Consider the following 23,419-nt stretch of genomic DNA (forward strand, 5'->3'; position numbering starts at 1 on the left):
AGGACAAACAACCCAACAGCAAGGAGGGAGGGAAGGGAAGGGCCTTGGGAGCTCCTCTCCATCAAATTTAAATTACGTATTCCACATTTCTTTTATCCAGTTAGATGTGGCAAACATCTCAATTCTAGACTAGATGAAACTGTCACTTGACCTTCGTATCTCAGAATCGTAATGAACTTCAGTGACCTAACACAGGTTTCACCTATAGCTCTTTACATTTTACCGTCAGCGTTTGCACTGACTGGTCTTTGCGCAGGTCTATGCTTCCGATCTTAACCCCATTCATTTCATCGTTAGCTTACTCTTCATTTTAAAGCTTGTGAACATGTTAGCTCAAGTGGTAGACTTGAGAATTCTCAAGAATGTTGGGGGTGTTCAAGGAATTAGCAGGGCAGGCATGGTGGTGCATGCCTTTAATCCTGGTACTTGGGAGGACAGCCAGGGCTACACAGTGAGATCTTGTCTCAAAACACAGGATGAACTGACAGCTGTGTGACTGTCCTGTGCCAAATTCTTTACCGTGGGCCTTCCCTGGGGACACCCAGTTCATTTCTCCGTGTTCCATTCTCAGCGAATCCTCCCATTAACCTGTTGCCCAGAGCAACACAAACCACTAGAACACAGACTTAAAAACCAAGCCATTTAATTGTGTCTTTGAAGGTAAACAATACATGGACCTGGACCCCAAGTCCTAACAATACTAGAGTTACAGGTCCAAAATGTGGTGTGGCTGAAGAGTTCAGAAGGGTCAGAGCTCAAGTGTTTGGTGACAGAGTATGTGATCCAAGAATTCCACTTAGCGGTTTTGCCAATTACTGCCAACAGACCCCATGGATCTTCTAAGACAGGAAAACACACTCAGTCCTGGTTTTAAGGATAACAGAATGAAGGGTACCAAAGATTATGCTGTTCTCCTCCCAGCACACCCCCAATACGTGCAGCTGAAGCTGCAGTGTAGGGCTGAGATCGGTCCTTCTGTCCACTCATCTCCACAGAATGCCACAGGCAGAGTGCTTGTCAGGACAGCTTTTTAACAAGCACCGAATGGGAAAAAGAACCCTCTAGTGGCACACCAAGTTAGTTTATAAGATTTTACTTTACAAATAAAAAAAGCTACATGATTTACTTTTTCTCCTTTTTCTCTTCTTTCTTTCCGTCGCCCTTCTCCTTCTCTTTCTCATCCTTCCTCTCCTTCTTGCTCTCTTCCTTTTCCTGTCCCTCCTTCTTCTCTGCATCCCGGTTGGCGATCTTGTTGTTGATGAGGTTGTGCAAGGCGACCACAGAGCGGATCAGTGAGGCCAAGTACACCACCACCATCTGGTCGTTGGTCTTCAGGTAGAAGGCCTTGACGAACTCCTGCAGGCTGGCGTCCGGCAGCAGGTTGAAGACGTCCTGCAGCTGGTAGATGATCTGGTGGTTGATGGGCAGCTTGCCACTGGCTACTTTCTCCAGGTAGCTCCTGATGTCCAGGAGCTTGGAGTTCAGTCCCTTCAAACCATGGACCTGGTTTGTGATCCGCTGGGAGAGAGTTCCCACTGTAGTGTCCTTAATGTCTCTGGAACAACCCAAAAGGCAGAAAGGGCATGAGATTACACATTCACAAATGTAAGGACAACAGTTCAGATCAGCAACAACTTTCTGGCCACCTGGGTCTTCAGAAAATTTTATTTTTAACTGTTTGGATATATGTGTGAGTACAATGCTTTCAGAGGCCAGAAGAGGGCATCAGATTTCCTTGGAGTTAGAAGCAGTTGTGAGCTACCTGACCTGGATGCTGGGAACCAAACTCAGGTTCTCAGCAACAACAGTCAGTGCTCCTAACCAATGACCACACATCTCTCCAGCCCTCACAGGTAATCTTGCTCTCGGCTTTGGCGTCCCTGGTTTAGAAAGGATGGCATTCCCCCATCTGTTCTGCTATAATGCCGAGCAGCTCACATCAGTCAGTGGTCATTTTCAAAGCCTGGAAGAACTTAAGTGTAGGTGAACATGAAATCTTTCAAGTACGCTCTCACACAAATCCCATCCCAGGATGAAGATTCACTGCAGAAACAAACTGATCACTGGACAGCACAGGCCTGTGTTTACACGTGTGTGTGTCCTGTCACAGTCATGCAGCCTCAGCCAAGACACTTCAGAGTTGAACTTGTTCAACCACATTGATTTGTAAGAAATCAAAGAGCTGGAAGTGGCAGCTCACACCTTTAATCCCAGTACCCTGTGATGGAGGTGGGTCTTATATTAATCTGTTGCTTTCATTGGTTAATTAATAAAGAAACTGCCTAGGCCCATTTGATAGGCCAACCCTTAGGTGGGTGGAGTAAACAGAACAGAATGCTGGGAGAAAGAAGCTGAGTCAGGGAGTCGCCATGATTCTCCCACTCCAGACAGACACAGGTTAAGATCTTTCCTGGTAAGTCAGCTTGTGGTGGTACACAGAATATTAAAAATGGGTTAGATCAATATGTAAGAGCTAGCCAATAAGAGGCTGGAGCTAATGGGCCAAACAGTGTTTAAAAGAATACAGTTTCCGTGTAATTATTTCGGGGCATAAGCTAGCCATGCGGGCAGCTGGGTGCCGGGGACGCAGCCCTGCCGCTCATATTACAACAACCCTGCAGGATGAGGCAGAAGGACGGCGACTCTGACTAACCTGGGCTATCGTGAGACCCCATTTTAAAAAGCCAGAAAGAAACCAAAGGCTCAGAAAGGAGCTGTGACTCATTTACAAGAGAAGCATAGTGGCTAAACTGACCCTGAGGTGAACCCCTAACAGACAGATCCCTCTACAAATGACTCACTAGGCAGCTAACTCTGGCACTGTACAACCATCTCCACTCCCTCCGCCCCAACCCTCAAATCCAGAGATCTACCTCTTCTGCCTCTCAAGTGCTAGAATTAAAACTGTACACTACCATGCCAAGACTGATTTTTTTTTTATTATTTTTGTTCCTGGTGTGCACACCCGTTTATCTATATGTGCACCATGTACATCCCTAGTGCTCTTGGAGGTGAGAAGAGGGCGTGAGATTCCTTGGTACTGGAGTCACAGGTAGTTGTGAGCTGTCGTGGGTGCTCCTGCAAGAGGAGCAAGTGCTCCTCACTGCGAGTCATTTCTCCAGTCCCCACCAGCTCACCTCAACAAGTGTTCCACTCCAACTTCCTCAGCTTCCTCTGCTCCAATTTCACTGGTCACATGCTCAAAAGTTTTTGATGTTGGCGTTCCATCCTGTGAGAAGAAGCTTAACTTTTGTTATTTATTTTCAACAAGCCAACTGGCATGTTTCTCTTCTCACAGCCGAATCGCTGGGACACTGCTGCTAGCTTGTTCGCATCATGTTGCCACTAAATTGTTCTCTACAGAAATTTGTCTTGTCAAAGAAAATTGTATTCCCTCAAGCCCACACTTGGGGATCAGTGCTCAGAAGACTTGAGTTAAGAATTTAGTTATTTCTAGAATGGAAAATACTGCACTCGATATACATGAATATACATGTATATTCATGCCAACAAATTTAACCTAAACATGTATCATCCCCCGAACCAAATGACCCAAATGTGATACAACCAGTGACTAGTGGTTTGAAGGAAAGCATCCACAGGGGTGGGGGTGGGGCCAGGTGGGCAGTTGGTTCACCTGACCACCAAGTGACTCCATGGTGGAACTTGAGGACACTTTTTAGCCCGACTGCCAGCAGAGGCTGTGCTCCCATGAGGGCTCTACCAGCTTGTGCACAGTAAGCCACAGGCCCCAGACAAGCCTCTAAGTCATATCACACACTGCACCTGCTGGAAGTGAAGCTGGCTCTCATGTTATGCAGGATGGTGTGAGAAGCCCCCTTTGGACACTAAGATGGCCGAAGCCTTCCAGTCTTTTAGGACTTCATAACAACTGGGTCAAGACTAGGGATAAAGCTTTACTGCAACCAAACAATACATTTGAATTTAAGTTCCATGGAGCTACAAAACAAAAGCAAAAAACAGGACTAGGCTTAGGAGGGAGCCACCCTAAAACAACCCTTTTCAAATTCTAAATCTGCATAGTAAGAGAAATATTACAACCGGAATCCCTCTTGACTGTGAAGATTGGGCTCCTTGGAGAGCCTAATACAAATACTTTGTGCTCACTTCCCAACCCTGTTTTATCAGGCTCTCCCCACGAGCTCACAACCAGCTTTCCTAAGGACAGAGAAAGGCTGGCTACTGCTCACTGCTCTACTGACTGCAACCCAAGTGTCAGAAGATCACAGGTCTGGCACTTGACAGCTCTTTGTACTATATTTGAAAACCTAGGACCTGTCTGAAGGATGGAAATCCTCAAAAGGAACCTGTACACTGTACTAAATCAGGACCTCGCTCTTGGGCCTGGCCTCTCCTTTGCTGTGAAGGTCTCTGGGTTTCATTTGACTACTCGGGGCTTCAGTGTCTTTAGTGAAAAAGGATTACAGGTTTCTTGGTCCTTTTCTATTTCTAAAATCTGATGATTCGAAACTTAAGGCTAGTCTGCTAGCAGGAACCAACACCTTCTTTTCATCACAGAGAGATAAAGATTTGTTGAGTTGAACATGAACAACAAACCTAAAAAAAGCTACCCAAGAACTTGCTAACCAATCTCCAGCCCGGAGTGAATGACTTACGTCATGAACCTCTTCCACTGAAATGTAAGCTTCGGTGGGAAGTCCCAGGTCCTTTGGCTTCACGTCAATAATGACCAGCACCTGGCAAAAACACAAATTAGTAAACCTCCCTCCTGACAAGGCACAACTTCAGCCTTCCCTCTTAACACTTGGATCAATTAGACACAAGCCAGAATGTTCAACAAGAAATAAGCTGGCATTTCACACGATCCATCAAGTCACAAGAACCCAAGTTTCAACCTCTGCCCCACTCCCTTCCAGCTCTTACTAAGCTTATCACATTTTACAAGAGCGAGAGAGGGAGGGAAGGAGGGAGAACAATTGTGGGAGTCAATTCTCTCCTTCCCCAGTATGGGTCCAGGTGAAAGAACTCACCAAGTCACCTTGCTGGCCCCACTAACCATTCCTAACTCTAATATTCTCATTTATAAAGACAACATATAGTTACTGAGATGATTAAGTCAGTTATATACATGGCACCCAGCAGGTGCTTTACTTGCTAAATACACTAGTTACTACAAATTACTCAGAAACACACTCTACTGAAAGCTATGGAGAAGCAATGATAAATGTTTGCTACCCAGGTTCTTCGCATGCCTTTGAGCAGCTGGCAAAGGATCATGGGAGCAGTGTACTTACAGAGTTGGGGCAGTATCTTTTCATGAGTTCATTGATGGCGATATCATTCTTGTGCAGTTTGGGGCCTGTATGGTACCACCCAACTATTCGTTCTCTGGCTAAGAAGCAAAAACTTAGTAAGTTTTAATTATTTCACTGATATCTGTGCAATTGGCTCAAAATAACAAGAACACCAGTACTTAAGTTTTCTTTTTAAAAGTTCCAGACAAAAACGAATCTTGACACATTTATGAAATCTCTCAGAAAATAAGCAGCATGTGATGTAGATACAATGTATCCCAGACTTGCTTAGGGACCAATCACATTGTGACCATATATCAATCACAGAACAATGTATGAACAAATGGGAGCAACATCACATTCCCATCACACAGGCAGCTGTGTGAAGGGTAACATGAAACAATGCACTCTGCCAGTACATGCAAGGGGCATGTACACCCAGGGTCAGCCTGCCTCCAGCCCATATGGGCTCAGGGCCTTCCACTGCTACTGCATTTTATCCATCCTACCTCATTTCCTTATCACCCACCACTAGTCTATGTTCACTTAGTGCAGCTAAGTGAACCGATTCTTGACAATAAACAAAGACAGACACCAGGTTTAAACACCGACACACACACCACAGCACACAAGCAATTAGAAATTCAGACTTACCATTGACCTTCTTAAACATTCCATACATGTTTTCCAAATAATCATGGTCTAAAAACCAGACAGAATCATCTTTGTCATCTTCATCGAATGGTACTAAAGAGAGAGAGGGGGAAAGAAAATAAAGACTTCTGCTAGGGGCTAGATGCTCAGTCACAGTGAAGCCCCTCACTTGTCCACTGCAGGACTGCTTCACCTTCGTTCAAAACCTCCAGATTCCCAGCTACTCTTAAAATGCTAGAGACTCTTAAAAAAGGACACATACTCTCTGGCTTGCTAAAGGACCAGTTCTTTCTGATATTTCCCGCATGGCCAATTGTAGACAATACCCACTGTCCTTTTCTAGACCACAGATCCTGCCAGCAATACACGGAACATAAAAGCAGCATCATGGTTAAAGATTCATGACAGATTGTTAAGGCTAACAGCCCCACACACAAATCTTTCTTTCCTCCTTGCTCTACCACAGCCAGTGTTCAAATCTTTAAGAGTCAGAGCCGACAGGCTATCCCGAAGGCCTGTTCTGAGATGCAGTTCACACAATCGGGAGCATTTCTTGCACTCCAAGAGATGAGCAGCTGCAATGGACACTATGAGTGAAAAACACTCACTTCCTGGTCTAGTGTGTAGCCATTCCGCTCAAACAGCAATTCTCAAATAGGATCTTCAGGCTGTAGTAAAATGCTCATTTTCCATAAGTAAACCACATCCCAACCATGCAAAACTTTACCTGCAAAACTATTGGATACATCAAGTACTTTCTTTTGCCAAGACCCCAAAAGCACACCAACGACTCGCTTCTGGTTTCCAACCTTGCCAATTCTGAATGAGAAAAACAGGTGGTCAGGTTTTAGAGGGGGGCAGACACTCAACCCCAACAGTTAGCTACTCAGTGGCGAGTTTCAACAGCACAGATACAATTTAGTTTATGTGGGAACTAAGGCCATAAACAAATGTAACAGATCAGTTCCTGATAAGGAAAGATAAGGAAACTATCTTAACACACACTGGAAAGTTACTTCCTAAAGAAGGCAGACGCTTGCTTGGAGAAAATTCATACTTTCCTTTTCTTTCCCAGTTTTCCTTTAAACTGTCTTCTCTACACTGAAATCTCAGGGATGAGGTCGCTAGAGCAGCACCAGTTTTATGGCACAGCCAGTTCTCTCAAACCTCTGTGCTGTGCCAACCCGCTCCAGATGTGTACTTCATCCTCTGGAAAGGCTAGTGGTCCAGGTGGATCCCCACTCAGAAGCCCCAATGTGCCATTATGCAGCCTCTCTCTCTGCTTTATTAGGCAGAGGCCAGCAAGAAGCTGGTGACTAAGCACACGGGGAGAAAGGCTGGATGAACAAGGAGGCTTTTACTTCACAATGTCAACCTCCGTCTCAAACCTCCCCTGTGGTTTTCTGCCAAGAAGGTACAAGCATCTCGCTCTGTAAAGATTTTTTTCTTTTTAAACCACCAGCAAGTTATACATTTGGAAATAATTTAATTCTCTGCTAAGGAAACACACAAGCCGCAGTGAAATTGAACTACACCTCTTCACCAGTCCCGAGCTTCTCCTTAGTTTAACTGTAGTGTTTTAATACAGAGCCTGGCAAATCAATACTAAATCTGGGGTATGGGTAGAATGAAATCCAGGGTTCTGTATTCGTGGTGTTCTCCCCCAGCCCCCACCCCAAATCCACTGAAAATACTTCATACAGTGAGCTTCTACATGTCAATGGAAATTTCACCCACGGGCCTTTTAGTTTACAAAAGTCCACTTGTGTCTTTAGAGTCCTCCAGCTGTTCCAGGACACAGCCACCAGCAGAGTCTGCCCTTCCTAGGGTCTCACCAAGTGTCGGAATAAAACCGAAGCCGTGCTCAACCATAAAGGCCCTTAGCATCCCAAGGGAGTAAAACTGCATCTACTGTAGAAAGCCCACAGATCTAGTTAATCCCAGGCATCTACAAGCAATACAACTGAACCCGGAATCAAAACGCTCCGTCTCGAGGATGTTTTGGGCACTGGTTGAGTTAGCCGCACAAAGCTTGGCTCGGGCCAGGCACTACGACTTTACAGCAAGCTCCCTACCGGATCTTCACATTTGTGAATTCAACTAATTATCTCGTAAAAACTTCCAAACACGTGCAACAGGTCTGGCAGGCTGAACGGCTGGGGAAGGGTGGAAGTGGCAGGGAGCTAACTAACCAAGGGCACTGTAGGATGACCCAATCTGGACCGGCCTCATTTTTTAGGGGAAAAAACCGGCACCTTATCCACGTTTTTAAGGTACCATCCAACCAGACTTCCCGCTTAATACTGGGTGGTTACAACCAATGCCCGTCTATAGAGTTGTTCATTGGGCCGCCGAGACCAGAATTTCGGTGACAGTTTTCCCAGGCACGGACACGAGAGACTGAGGCGCCGTCCTGTGACACCAAGCCGCCCTGGTGAAAGGCGCGGCTGAGGGCAGGTAGCAGGGTCCAGATTCCGGTCACTCAACAGGCGGGCCAGGCCTGGGAGTGGCGGCCGCGGCGGGGGCTCCGAGCACCGCGGTGTGGAGCCGCCAGGGTCTCCCGCCCCTCACCCGCGTCCCCATCCCCGTCCCCGGCCGCCGCGTTATGCCGGGAGCGCCCGTGACTCAGCAGCCCTGCGCCGTGAGGCCGCCACGCGCCGCCCGCTCACCGGTTGAAATGATCCACCACACTGAGCAGCACCAGGGGGTGGACCACCACCTTCTGCACAGCCAGCTCCGGCATCGCGACACAGCCCGCCCGCCGGCCCGGCTCCCTGCGACCCACAAACACCGGCAACGGCAGCTACACAGGCCGCTCCTCCAGGCCCCAGTGCCACCCCTTCCGGTTTGACGACCGCCGGAGAGGCGACTTCCGCTCCCAGAGTGCTTCGCACGCGTGCCCGCACTGTCGCCAGGGCCACCATCTTAAGAAAGGGAAAGGGCCGACCGTGGGACTTTGGATGCTGTTGATGAAGCTTGACTGGAGCTTCCCCTAGCTTTTTGCCTCAGTTCCTCTAGCTCCCTGTTTTGTTTTTATGAGCGGTTTCTCTGTGTGATGACTCCTCTGGCAATTCCTGGAGCTCACCATGCTGGCTTTGAACTCACAAAGACCCACCTGCCTCTGCTCCCCCAAGCACTGTGATTAAGTGCTCCCGTCACTGCCTGGCATTATCTCATCATTTTTATTGTTGAAAATTTCCCTTAATATCCATTTGAACATAATGAAACAGTGACATTCGGGTTTTGTTAATCCTAAAGATTTGAGGAGAAGGACCCCGACCCAAATCATCATAACCAAATTAATTAAAACAAGCTTTTTAAAAATTTGCATACATGGGCTGCCTCTCCCTAAAAGTGGAGTTTAAGAAACCAGCACTAATAAACAAACAAACAAATAAATAAATATAAAGTGGAACTTCATAATTTAAAAGGTCGGGCGGTAGTGGCGCATGCCTTTAATCCCAGAACTTGGGAGGCAGAGGCAGGCGGATCTCTGTGAGTTCAAGACCAGTCTAGTCTACAGTGCTAGTTCCAGGACAGGCTCCAAAGCTACAGAGAAACCCAGTCTCGAAAAACAAAACAACAACAACAACAAAATCAGCATTAGACATGAGGGAGACAAGGTTTTTATAGCTCCAGGGTAGGAGATTTGGTGGCAAAATAGGTGAAGTTACAGGAGCAGACCATGAGCATAACAAATTGGTCAAAATGACCTACTGAAACAAAGACATGATTTCAAATTGGTTTTAACAAGGTACTTATAACAACAGGTAGTCATAACCTTTTGAAACAAAGGTAGGACTGCAGGATGTTTTTGAAACAAAGACATGGTTGTCTTTTCCTGGAACAGGCAGGACAGAGCCATTTGTTGTTAAGGTTATAGTGGGGCATAGCCCAATATTTGAGAAACATTTGGTTTAATCATAACCAGGAGTGAGCCTAGTTTGTCTTTACTGTAATATGACTTTTAAATCTAAGAAGGAGACAGGCTGGTTCATCAATTTCTCTGTCTTTATGTTACTTACTGTATAACTAGAGCTAGAGAGGTCAGTTTTAAAGATTTAAACTTGCTGAGAGTTAGGGCGTGGCCATTAGTCAAGGAGACCCTATATAAGCTGCCCTGGAAAGTAATAAAGAGGGCATTCTTGGAGCATTCTTGACTGTGTGTGTGTGTGTGTGTGTGTGTGTGTGTGTGTGTGTGTGTGTATGTAGGCCAGAGGACGACTTGCAGGAATTGGTTCTTTCCTTCCACCTTGTGATTCCTGGGGAACAGAACCAAGTTGTTAGACTTTGTGGCAAGCACCGTTGCCCACTGAGCCATCTTGCTGGCCCCCACTTAATATTTTTATTTGACATATATCTAATGACTTCTACTACTTCCTAAGATAACAGAACTTTCAGATTAAGAAAATTTGGAGCTGGGGAGATGCCTCAGCCAATAAAGTATCTGCATGTAAACGTGAGGACCTGAGACCTGATTCTCAGCACATGTGTGGAAAGCCGGGTTATAACTTCAGAACAGAGGCAGGTCCCTGGAGTTTGCTGACCAGTTAGCCTAGCCAATCGTTGAATCTTTGACTCAGTGATGAACCTAGTCTCAAAAGGTAAGGTGGAGAGTGATAGAGGAAGCCAGCTGGCATAGAACCCTGGCTCCCATACATGCACACACATGCATGCACACCTGTATGCATGTGCGCGCACGCACACACACACACACAAATGCTCTCACATGCACACTTCACACACACATTCACACAAACATTAGAAAAAAAATCCCTAAAGACAGGGTCTCGCTGTGTGCCTTGATTGTCTTGGAACTTGCTACATAGACCAGGGTGACCTCAAAACTCACAGAGGTCCACTGGCCTCTGCCTCCTGGACTCTGGGATTACAGATGTGTGCTACCATACTCAGCGTGAAAATGTACTTTGTCAGCCTTCATTATACAACGTGTTAAAGCATGCTTGCTGGTGCGCAGTGCCTGATTCGGGGTGGCCTTCTTCATTTCATGCCTCGCACAGCACTCTCCAGCCCAGGAGAGACGTGTCTAGTATAGGAAGAGCTTGTGCAGATTTCTTCTGATTTTGTCCTTAGAGATTTGGTGACTATTGAGTGATCAAAGGCTGATTTAATTTTCCTTATGTGCCAAATAAAGCTTAATATGGGAATCCAAAGGAAACATCTTTTTTGATGAATATATATAAGAGATATAAAGAAGACAGTTTGAAATAATAAGAAAGGCAGTTTTTTCCATGTCTCATTCTGATTTTTAAAATACGGAAATAATCCCTGAGACTAGACCCACTCCTGGGGACTGAATTCTTTCAGAGTAATACGAAAGAGGTGGGTGGCTATAGAAAACCCACTGTCTTTTGTTCCTCAGACTCTAGACTTAACTTTTGGGGGACCTGATGAGATTTTAAGGATAATCTGTTTTTCTCTCCTTTGATCATTTTTGAGTTTAGTTTAGGGAGTTAGTCTTCCTGACCCAGGATTTTTTTTGTTTTGTTTTGTTTTGTTTTGTTTTTCGAGACAGGGTTTCTCTGTAGCTATGGAGCCTGTCCTGGAACTAGCTCTTGTAGACCAGGCTGGCCTCGAACTCACAAAGATCCGCCTGCCTCTGCCACCCGAGTGCTGGGATTAAAGGCGTGTGCCACCACTGCCCGGCCTGACCCAGGATCTTGAAAGAGTTCTCATTTTTGTTAAATCCAGGGAAGGAATAATCCTATAAATATTCTGTCAATATCTTGAGTTTTGTGACCTCCAGTTCTCATCTTACTGAATTTAGAAGGAAGAAGGAGGGGGAGAAGGAGAAGGAAGACAAAGAGGAGGAGGAGGAGAAAAATGAGGATGATGGTGTTGTCAACAACAAGAGACTTACCTCTAGCTCAAGTCTGTGTCCATTGCTCATGGTTCCCCAGAAAGCTCTTTACCAGGGAAGACATCTTCTTCCTAGCCCACCTCTTTTCTTTGTAAGGAACCTGGACTCTGATGTTTTGTGCTAGAAACAGAAAATAGACTAAGCCAGTGTCTCAAGGCTGGTGTCGGTCCTAAGTGCTTGTTGACTGCATGTAATTCAAAGCTATGCTTTCAGAAACCGTTAATAAATTTATGATTTATTTTTATTCTTTCCAGGAATGTGGGCAAATTGACATTAGCATGGCTAAGAGCTTCTGTGCAAGCTGTGCTGACCTTTAGTCTGGTTCTGAATGCTTTAAACCCTGACTTATGCTCGAGGAAAGTCTAAGTGATCACACATCCAGCCTTCAGTTTGTCTCCTGTCCTACAGGTGACTCCCAGGGCTCCTCTTTTGCCGCACATGGCATTTTCCAGTGATTCAGAGGCTCTTACTAATGCCAGAAACTCAAAGTTCTTGTCTTAAAATAATGCCGTGTAAATACTCGAATGTTAATATGAAATGTTAGTAGGATCATGCTTCAGAAAAAAGCCTGGAAAGAAATACACCAGATGACTCATGGTGACTCTCTGAGCGATGATGGCTAATATCTTCTACTCTCTCTTTCTTTCTGTGTGTGCAAGTGTGTGTGTGTGTGTATGTGTGCATGGGTGAACATGCATGTATGTACATTTGTGTGGGGTTCAGAGGTCAATGTCAGGTGTCACCTTATTTTATTTTGTTGGAGATAGAGTCTCACTGTATTACCCTGGCTGTCCTGGAACTCACTATGTAGATAAGGCTGGTCTTGAACTCACCGAGATCCACCCGCCTCTGCCTCCGGAGTACTGGAATCAAAGGCATGTACCACCATGCCAAGCCCCCATTTTAAAATAGTTTTATCAAACAATTTAACACTACTATGTGTCTGTGTGTGTGCCTGAGTGTCTGCAGTTGAGTGCAATGCCCGCAGAGGTCAGGAGAAAGCTTTGGATCCCTTGGAACTCTTGTTCCATGCAGCTGTGAGCTGTCTCAAGTGGTTGTTGATAGCTCTTAACTGCTGAGCCATTTCTCCACTCTCTCCCTCCTCTGACACAAGGTCTCTCACTAAGCCTGGAGCTCACTGATTAGGGAAGACTAGTTGACCAATGAGCTTGAGAAAGCCTCCTGACTCTGTCTCCTCAGCACCTGGATTGTAGGAGCTCAGCTCACCACTAGCACTGGCTAACCTGTGGGTTCTTTTCCTCCATTGATTAAAGAACTAAAAGACAGGCCAACGGCTCAGTGCAAAGTGGAAGTTTATTGACAAATGTTATAGACTTCCTGGGTGGAGAAAGCCTCCCAGGGCTGAGGAGACAGACCAACAGCAATTAGGAAAAGTGGGGTTTCCTTTAGGTTCAGGGCACCCCACCCAGTGACTTCCTCTTCCCTGCTTCTCTGTTACTGAAGCTCTGGGCTCCTTCTGTAGCAGGGATTGGGTCTCTGTTTCTGTAAGTCTCGATTACCTGGGGTAAGAGTGGGTGCCCTGACCTCTCCCCCTCTTCATGCTGTAACGGTACAGAGACAGACACCACATGAGGGGAGACGGCCTATGTTTCAGGGAAACAGAAACTTACTGCTAGAGAAAGACGCCATGAAGAGACGGAAACTAACTACCCATTGCTAGGGGTAAAAGGCATAAAAAATTCTAATGGGTTATTGTATTTCATGTCTCCCAATCTTGTGGCTCACAGCCTCACCACCATGCCTGGGTTTATGTGTGGGTTTTGGATTTGAACTCTGGTTTTCATGATTGATCACCAAGTGCTCAAAACTACTTAACTGTCTCTCCGGCCTTTATTTATTTATTAATTATTAACATTGGTTTTCTTTTTCTTTTCTTCTTTTTTTTTGAGACAGGGTTTCTCTGTGTAGCCATAGCTGTCCTGGAACTAGGTCTTGTAGACCAGGCTGGCCTCTGACTTCAGAGTGCTGGGAACAAGGGCAGGAAGTGGGAACAGGTCTATGTTGTGATAATGTATGAACCTAGCACAGTTTTAGGAGCATGCCAAGAGCTTGGTAGATGTCGGTAGACACAAGTATCGTTAGATGATAGAAATGTACCAGCCTTCTATCTTATGACAGGGAACAAATTCTGTGTTTTTATTACCCGATGTTTGTATTTTAGGTAACCCCAGAAGAGTAAGAAGCGATGCTTTCTTTTGCTTTTACTAAATATTTCTTTATCTTTTGCCCAATGTATTTTTATTATGAAAATAATATATTTTAGAACCCTTTTCACTAAGATTGCACCTGTGACTGTTTTGATCTTCCTAGTGCCTGCTGGTGCAGAGAAAACTCGATTTGTTTAAAGAGGTCTCCGGCTTTTTTTTTTTTTTTTTTTTTTTTTGCTCTGTACAGGTGATGGCCCTGCGTGCTGGCCTTGGATCCTATGTGGCCGTCGTTCGTCTTGTTATTGTCATATTTCATTTAACTGCAAATTAAAAAGGAACTGAACAAAATTACAGCAATTTCTGTTCACATCCAGGAAATAAAACTCTCTGCAGGAACCCTTGCATGAGTTAGAAAATCATTTTGCATTGTGCTGCTAGGCCTGCGAGGTGCCCGCCGCGGAGCACGGCTCACCTCTCTTGGATGAAGCCCAGAGAGCCCTCGGTGCAGTGACCGTAGGAAATCACCCCGCTGAAGAGCCCATTTTCTTTCAGGATCAGTGTTGGAAGCCGCTGTGCTCCAAACGAGGTCCCGAGATTGGGAGCGGAGCAGCTACAGCAGAGATTAGGAAGAGAAAACCCAGGAGGTCACACCCAACTTTGGGAGCTGCTTCAGCTGGGGCCTCCCTAGACCTTTATTTTGAATGTATCTCTTCATTCTATTATACGTGGTGCCAGTTTTAATAAAAACAAGTCATTAACATGAAACAAGCAAAGAGAACTGGTTTTTATTTTTGGGCTTCATACTTTGCTAGGCAAGCGCTCTGCCACCGAGTTCCCCCGGGGTCCAGAAGTTAATGTCGTCTATGTTTTAAAGTGCCTTGAGCCTGCTCTTGCTTGTTTGTTCTCCATTCTGATACTGTTTTTGTTTAAGCTTCTTTTGTACTGCTTTTTATTTATCTTTCACGCGTGCCTGTGTGTCTCTGCGCAAACGCCACAGCACATGTGTCGTGGTCAGAACACAGCTTCTGGGAGTTGGTTCTCACCTTCACTGTGTGAGTTCCAGGCACAGAACTCTGACCCTGGGTTGGGCAGTTCGTGCCTTTACCTGCTGAGTTTTCTCACTAGCCTGTTTGTTTAGTTACAGAGATAGATAGTCCAGGCTGGCCTTGAACTCACGGTCATTACTTTAGCCTTGCCGTTTCAGTTCTTCCTTCTCTCCTCCCCCCGCCCCCCCTTCTTCTACCTGAGACAAAGTTTCCTGTAGCCCAGATTGGCCTTAAATTAATTCTATAGCTAGATAACCTTGAAATCCTGATCCTCTTACCTCACCTACTAGATGCCCAGGTACAGGTGTGCACCACTAAGCTTCGCCCTCTTCATTCCCTCCCTTCCTCCCTCCTTTCTGTCTTCTCTTCCACCGAGTCTTCTTATATACCCAGGCTGGCCTAGAACTCCCGATTCTTCTGCTTTGGCCCCCTGACTGCTGGTATTACATGTGTTTGCTACTATCCAATTCAGTTAAGGTGTGTTTGTCCTCAAAGTGGGCTGGTTCGTTAGGGAAAGACGCTTGCCACAAAACCTAATAACCTGATTTAATTCTTGAAACCCAATGAAAGGCAGATGGAGAGAATCAACTCTACAGATTGGTTTTCTGACCTCCACATATGTGCGCATGCACCCACAATACATCACACACACACACAAATACACACACACACACATATCGAGAGAGAGAGAGAGAGAGAGAGAGAGAGAGAGAGAGAGAGAGAGAGAAGGGGAAAGGGAGGGAGGAAAAGAGAGAGCGAGAGAGAAAGAGAGAATAAACTTGCCAAAACCTTTCCAATGTTTATAGGATAGAATTTGAACACACGCAGAGTTCTTTGATTGTATTTTCTCCCAGCCTGGGCACAGTGATGCACCCCTGTAATCCCAGCTGTTGGATGGTGAGTTCAAGCATGAACGACAGAGTGATAGCCTGTTCCCTGAAACTAAACACAGCTCAAAACCCAAACTCAAGTTTTCTCTATTAGTCCATACAATTTTTATTTAAAAAAATAAATCTATTGTTTTGAATCTATTCCAAATGACCTACTCAAAAATGTGTCTGAAAGGTGAGATGGTCTAGTGAAATCTCTCAAAAATCAAAACGATTTGTTTTGGGTCATTTTCCTGAAGGCACCGTGCACCTTCAGGTGTAAGTGATGAACTATGCATTTTTGGTTATCGTCAAATAACCTCTTCATTTTTCTTCCCCCCATCATAATTTCTGAAGCTCCCTTTGTAGCTAGAGCTGAAGGAGGTGAGCTCTTTGGAACTCCACACGGGCCTAAGGCCGAGCCGGGGCCACGCAGAACAGCTGTCTTTTCCCGCAGCACTTAGCATTTTAAGCAGAAGACATTTGAGAGGTAAAGGGCACTCATAGAGCTGGGGAATCCGCTATTAACTCCAGGCCCAGGGATGAGAAGCTCTTTAGTGGACTGATACCTCAGCTGCTCAAAAACCCTTTTTCAAAGATAGTTCGAGCTTGATTCTGATCAAATTAAACTGCCGAGAATGGAGACTTTTCCTTGAGCATAGATTTATGCTTTTACCTTTAAAATTTAAACTCCTTCCCTCTGACATCAAAGAGAGAGGAACGCAGGCCTTTAGAATCTCATTTTTAATATCTGGAAGCTCTAGGATAATGTTTAGAAATTAGGAAGAAAATGTTGAAATTATTGCAATTTGGTTTTTATCTGCTATTTGATACTGAATACACTTTATCATATTCTGCAAAAAATCTTTCTCTCTCTTGTTTTTCTGTCTCTCTCTACCCTCCCTCCCCCTTCCTTCTTTCCTTTCTCCTTACCTTTTTTCTTCCCTTATTCCTTTCTTCCTTCCTTTCTCCTCCCCCCCCCCTTTTTTTTGAGCCAGGGTCTCACTTAATATATGGCGCAGGCTGATTTTGAACTCTTCTACTTCCTTATCTAGAGTGTCGCGATTACAGATGTGTGTCATGCCTGTCTTAGCAACCATTTTAAAAAGTGTATGGATGAATGGCTTTGAATTGTTCTGATGAATTTTAGTAGACTTTCTAGGTAATGTTTTGAAGTTATGTATTTAAGTTAAAATAATGGAAAAAAATCTTTGTTCTGCAAAAGGAAAACAACTGTTTAACACATTTGTCCAGCAGAGGGCGCTATCTGACCATGGACGTGGTGTCACTACTCGCCAGGATCCTGTAGCCCATTTTATCAATATACATAAAAAACTCAATGTTCAAATTAACTAGTTCAATAAGTAATTTAGCTCATTGATTTTTGGGCATATCCTAAGTGCCATTACAAGCTGCGGATATTTTAAATGCCATTACCTAATAGAAGGAATGTTTTAAGCACCTTTTATTGATTTTATTACCCCTTTATTTTGCTGTCTTGGTTTAAAATCATTTTAACCACTCCGTAATCAAGAAGAAATATATCGTTGGTGAAATACGGTCAATTTCCTAAAAACCTTTGACATCATTAAATAAGGAATTACAGTTGTTAAATCATGTCAGGCAATAACGGAGGGACAGAGAGATATAAAATTTGGAGCAGTGGGCCAGCATACCGTAAGCCCCGCTGACCCCGTGCCTGCAGATCCCTCGTGTGCCAGTCACACTCCAGGGTTGCTTATGGGTCTCACAGCCAGCAAGAAAGATTTAAGATCCCAGGTAGCCAGGAAGTTGGAGGGACAGTAGCAGACGGGATCATTCGGGACGATCATAGACTTTCTTAACAACCTCGTACGATCTTTCATGAAAATGATTATCTATTTGGTAATCTCATTTGCTTTTCTTGCTCAATTGTAGCATGCTATTAATATTCTGCTTAAGATGGATGCGGGGTAGTCTAACTTTTTTCTTCCCCTTTTTTCACGGCTCTCTTCTTATGCTCATTTGATTTTATATTAGTGGTGTTAGGGAGCTGATCATCTGGGAGACAGGCAGGGAGTATGGCCCATAGACTGCTTAATCAAAGAGAGGCAGACGCAGGTCGTGAGCACCGGGCCTTGCTACAAACTTGCTAATGAGTTGATTGCATTGACATTTGATATAATTTAACTGCAAATATCAATACGTGTATATGATTTGGTGCATGGCTGTTATTAGGTGTGATTAGAAGTTGAAAATGATTCCTGGTTAAGAGACCACCTGGCTGTAGCCCAAGACCAGAGAATGGAGTTCTCCTCGTTAGATGGAATAGATCCAGAAAGTCAAGTGTTTTGATTATTAATAGAATCTCGCCTTTTCTCTTAGCAAATGTTAGCTCCGAGAGGAAATTGATAATTATGCGAGGTCTGCTAAATGATCGTTGGGCGAACTCATTTCATTCCTTCAAATGAGCTCATGTCTACGGTTGCGGCGAACACTCACAGGCCAGGAAAGAGAACTAGCTCACGTGACAGCGGGCATCCCTTCCAACACGTCAGAGAGGTTCGGAGAACCCAGAAAGAAGTCGTCTGTTGGAGGCTGCGAACCAGACTTGTCTGTAATGTGAATGATTAGCCTATATTAGCTCATACATTAGATAAATATATTATCCTAAGCTGCATTGAGTAAATATTGAGTATGCAAGACGTTGTTATAGGAGTCTCAAATATAGAGACTATCAAGTCTTGTTTCTCCTTTGTGGGGGTGACATGATCGTACCCCATGGAAGGGTTGGAGTAGAGATGGGAGCCATGGGGCAGGGAAATGCCAGGGAGGGCTATGGGGAGGGGGGCTTCTGAAAAGGACCTTGAACTTCAGGTGATGGCATTCAGTGTCCTAGCGATACAAACAGCATTGTGCGCTTAAGGGGAAAAAAGAGGGAGCGTCGCAAAAGTGCAATCTTATTTGTTCTGTTTCTTTCTTTTTCATTTTGGTTATAAAGTGTTCAATATGCGGTGAAATGTGTGCGTGTAAGTGAAAAAAAACTAAGATTGCTTTTCTTTCCCAACAAGATGTAGAATCTTAACAATTCCCTGAAGACCTTGTGGCTCCTGGCTCCCGCCTGCCCGCCCAGTAGTTCAAATTAATTAATACGATTTCACCCAGGTGCAAAACACAGGGACTTCTGGGTTGGCCAAGGTCTGCAACTTTTATTCTTATCTTTGGTTGGATCCACGAGAAATGAAATGAAAGAATGTGTTGGCACTTTGCTGGTATGCTGTAATTATGTAGAAAATCTGCACGCGCGTGCGCGCGCGCGTGCGTGCGTGCGTGCGTGCGTGCGTGCGTGTGTGTGTGTGTGTGTGTGTGTGTGTGTAGGGGCTGGGAAATAAAGGAAATCCCAGACAATCCAGGTCAAAAGAACTTAAGTAAATGAAGTAGTTCAATTTATTCAGATTTATTTACTTGTTTGTTTTTAATTTACACATGTGTGTTTGCGTCTGTATGTGCACTATGTGTGTGAGGGTTCCCACAGAGGCAGAGAACATTGGATATCCTGGACCTGGAGTTCCAGGTGGTTGTGAACTACCCGATGTGGGTACTGGGAACCACACCTGGGTCCCCTGCAAGAGCAGTAGACGCACTTAACTGCTAACTCATCTCTTCAGCCCCCAGTTTTACTGAATTTTTACTTTCTTTGCCCAATATACCCAGATTGAAGGAGTAAATCTGACACATTGTAGCTGAGCCACAGGTTTGACTCCAGGGAGTCAGTCACAGGTTTCCCACCGAAAGGCTCCCGTGTCCCACAGGATGTGCATCTGTAAGTTGAGCAATGGGTGTTTTCAGATTGGCTCCCTAATTTTACTGTTAGCCCTGCTTTTCCCTCCCTCCCCTTTTCCTGTGCTGGTTCCCTAAGATCTCCAGGTAGTCTTTCAGGCCATAGATGGTGGTAACTTGAAAGGAACAAAGCATTCTGGGATGTAACTCATTTTGTCTTTCTCAGCTATCCTGCTCCGTGAGCCACTTTTGGGGGTGCTGTCTCAGGCACATTCCTTAGCTTTCCTGTCTAGTCTTAGATGTATGAACTATACTCTGGTTACTTGTGTGGTAAGAATGTCTGGATTTCACTAATAAAATCGACTGCCCGTGTAACCTTCCAACTCGCATCCAAAGTACGCGCGTCAGCCTGCTCCAGCTTATTACCTCACCCTTACGGCGGAGCTTCCAGAAGGGAAGGGAGAAAGACAAGAACAGGAAGGACTTCCTTGATGAATCCTGGCATGACTTTCAAGCCATGCCACCTGGGCTTGGCAGGTGCCTAGCACCAACTCTCCACATTGGAACAGGGGCTACAGGTCACATGCTGTTTCTCTGGCTGTGTTTCATGGTCCATCTCTCTCTATCCAGACCCTTTTGGATGGAGGTCTCTTTTAGGATGCTTTCTGGCCAACTCATACAACTGTTGCGAGGATTAAATATACGTAGGTGACTCTTCCTGGCATGTGTTTGGACAAGTCAAGGGATGGTGTACTGGGCACTGTCTATAGGGTACTCTGCAAGTGTTTTATGAACCTTATACCCAGATCCTATAAGATGATTTAAAGGGACGCTGGTATGTTAGATTTGCAATGTCTCAAAGTAAGAGAGTAGCAAGCTTGAATTTATGCTTAGTTTATCCCAATGTCAAAATCTCTACTTCTTTTTGAAATATTTCTTTCATTTTAAAATGTGTGTGTGTATGTACATGTGCGTGCGCTCACGCACATGAGCGAGCATGTGCATGCTTGCCTGCAAGTGCAGTGCTCTTGGAGGAAGCAGAAGCAGGCATTAGGTCCCCTGGGGCTGGAGTTACAGGCACTTGAGAGCCACCTGAGGTGAGTGTTGGGAACTGAACTTAGTTCTCTGCAAGAGCAGGGCCTGATCTTAACTGCTGAGCCAGTCTTCTGGTCTGCCCTGATCCTTTATGGATGTGGGTTTATTTTGTTCTAAATCTAGTGCGTACCCACGGACCTCAGCCCCCATTCTGTCTCATCGTGGTTTGTTTTTGCTATCAGATTTTTTTAATGTAAATTTTTTCCCAAGACAGATTCCCACTACGTAGCTCAGGCTGGCCTGTGAGCTTCTGATCCTCCTGCCTCCGGGCCTTTCAAAGTTTGGGATTACAGTTGTATGTTACCCCCCTTGCCTTTCCCAGGTTCTTGAATGTCAAGTGTGCTGTCTGTCTAAGGTGTCTTCTTTTGGGTATTTCACCCACCTGTACCTGTCTGATACTTAGTCAGATCCGACTTCCTCCTTACATGTCCTTGACCATCTGAGACCCTGGTGCAGCATTTTCACGAACAGACTCCATCTGAGAGTCAAGAATAGTCTTGGTGATAATCCAGCTAGAGAAGGGATCTTCCTTTTAAAAGGATGCGTAGAGTGATATGGGTGCATGGCACAGACGCAGATCTGGGCCTCAGGGAGTCAGTCATCTCTGTAGTGAAGGAAGAGAGATGGTTGAATAGGAGAAGCTGCCATTTGAGTTCCCGGAGCTCTTGTTCTGCCAACAGCTCCGTCACAATCTACTGTGATCAGAAATCTCACTGGAACTCTAGGTATTATTTGTTTTAGTAAAATGTCATTTAATGCAATCCCAGTGCCAAAGCGGGGTTCTGAAGGGGTGCTGCTCCGAAACGTGGCTTCTACATGCCATTGTGCCCAGTGTGTGTGTATGCACCCGCATGCATGCACATGGATGTGTACATACATACATGTCTGCACCACACCCCTTGGTAAAGCTAGTAAGCGTCTTGCTCCTGTAACTTCATATTTACCAAGAAACTGACTGGGCCCCAGTAGATAATGTGAAAATCTGATTTTTATTTGTTCCTGTTACTTGGGCCAAAGCGACACAGAGCCCAGTTTTTACTGTCCAGACAGCTACTCAGCCGTGTAGATGGATTCCAAGTGCTTCAATCCTCTGCTGTGGAAAATGCATTCAAAAACTGTGTGTTTCTGCGCTTTTAAAGTAAGTGTGATCTTGCGAGAAGAATGAGTCTAGTCCTGTTTGGGCTTCGCGGGAGATTTGGCGATAATCAGAGAAAGACGTGGCTTGCCTTTTGTATCTCAGCTTTGTCCCTGGGCTCTCACCAAATAACAGAATCTGCCCTTTAGGAGTTCGTACGGTTGTAGGGGGAAGGCATCCAGGGCTCCGTGGAGAAAAGGCTGCTCAGAGAGGCAGGGCTCTTTCTAGTCCTCTTTGTATCAATTATGCCCTGAAATATGTTTTCAGAATTCCAGGACCTGGGGCCCGAGACCGAGCTGGCAGCTGGTCAGTTCAGCAGGATTTAGAGCTGTCCACCTAGACACGGAACCCAAGTTTGCTTTGGCTAAATGAGGTAAAATGTACAATTACGTCCAGAAACGAACCACTAAATCTCCTGTAACAACCTCCTTACCACGTATCTTTTCTGGAATTTGGCTGAAGACCCAGGCTGTGAAACACCCTGAGCAGAGGAAGCTGTTTAGACTTGGATGTGTTTGTGTTTTTCCAATGCGTGTGTCGCGAAGGGTCTCTTCCCCCGCCCTCGATGAAAATCCGAGAGAAGGCGACCTGCGGTTAAAAGCTTGGAAGGGCGACGCACGCCGCTTTTTGTACACCTTGAAGACAAGCAAAATCTTTAATATGAGACTTTATTTGTACAAAGCCAAACTTCAAAACCACTCAAAAGCTTTTCTTATTAACTGCTGTCAGTCCCGTGATTTACAGAGGCAATAAAGAACTGGAGGGGGTACATTCATCACACACTTCCACACCAGAAGCCATTCTGTCCGGCGGTTAAAGGCAAGCGATGAAATGGATTCTTTTGTTCTAAAGCCCCACGCGTATCTCTGCTCCTCATTCTCCCAGTTGGGCACACCAGGCGACACTGGGTGGCGGGTCGCCACCCCGTCCCTGCTTCCTGATAAACTGCAACCCTGAAAACCGTGAGGATCCACTTAGAATGTTTAGCCAGGAATAGCAATTAGGATCTTTACCTGGTAGCATATTTATAACATAATTCTCGGTTTGCTCTGAATGATGTGTGCTTGCCTGCACTGTCTTCCATCTTGGAAGCGCCGGATGATGCTTAAACAATGTGGCCTTTGCTTTTCTCCGTAGAGCTCTCAAGATTTGGATTTTGAGGCTTGTCTGAGTTTTGATGCCGGAAAGCACCCTGAGTTTCAGAACACCATCTTTGAATTCGCTTCGTATTATTTGATGTTGACTTGTTTTGTGTTCTGAGAAGACAGGTATGATGGGAGATGCTTTTAGCCACCTTCTGATTTGATTACACACTTACGAGTTGCCCAAATGAACCGGTCAGGCACTGAGCTAAGGTGTCACAAAGGCTACAATAATTTTGCTGTTTGAGACTTAAAAAACGGGGCAATTTTAAGTTTGGGCAGTTTTGAATATTCTATCATTGTGTACATCCATCACCCAATAGTATTTGTTAAGCAGTCACTCGCGCGTGACCATGAGCCAGGCACAAAGATTACTGGGGGGAAACAGCAACAA

General features: G+C 45.1%; 1 protein-coding gene across 1 annotated transcript; it reads right to left on the reverse strand.

Annotated features, from left to right (window-relative positions):
* Positions 1–632: 632 nt before the first annotated feature.
* On the reverse strand, positions 633–8,769 carry Psmd7 (proteasome 26S subunit, non-ATPase 7). Its single transcript, XM_057754287.1, has 7 exons — positions 8,600–8,769; positions 6,658–6,749; positions 5,931–6,023; positions 5,277–5,374; positions 4,638–4,718; positions 3,138–3,229; positions 633–1,555 (listed from the first exon to the last, which is right to left on the reverse strand). Exons 1-7 carry the CDS (start codon positions 8,671–8,673, stop codon positions 1,123–1,125), a joined length of 963 nt encoding a protein of 320 aa, XP_057610270.1. The 5' UTR covers positions 8,674–8,769; the 3' UTR covers positions 633–1,122.
* Between the last annotated feature and the right edge of the window lie 14,650 nt (positions 8,770–23,419).

Source organism: Chionomys nivalis, chromosome 21 (genome assembly GCF_950005125.1).
Source record: "Chionomys nivalis chromosome 21, mChiNiv1.1, whole genome shotgun sequence".
Taxonomy (NCBI): Eukaryota; Metazoa; Chordata; class Mammalia; order Rodentia; family Cricetidae; genus Chionomys; species Chionomys nivalis.

Bases quoted from the DNA above. Each gene is read 5' to 3' on its own strand.
- Psmd7 (XM_057754287.1), bottom strand. From the start codon at position 8,673: ATGCCGGAGCTGGCTGTGCAGAAGGTGGTGGTCCACCCCCTGGTGCTG. The intron at 6,750-8,599 runs GTGAGCGGGCGG...TTTCTCATTCAG, and splicing joins GTGGTGGATCATTTCAACCG to AATTGGCAAGGTTGGAAACC. The intron at 3,230-4,637 runs GTAAGTCATTCA...TTCTTCTCACAG, and splicing joins CAGTGGAAGAGGTTCATGAC to GATGGAACGCCAACATCAAA.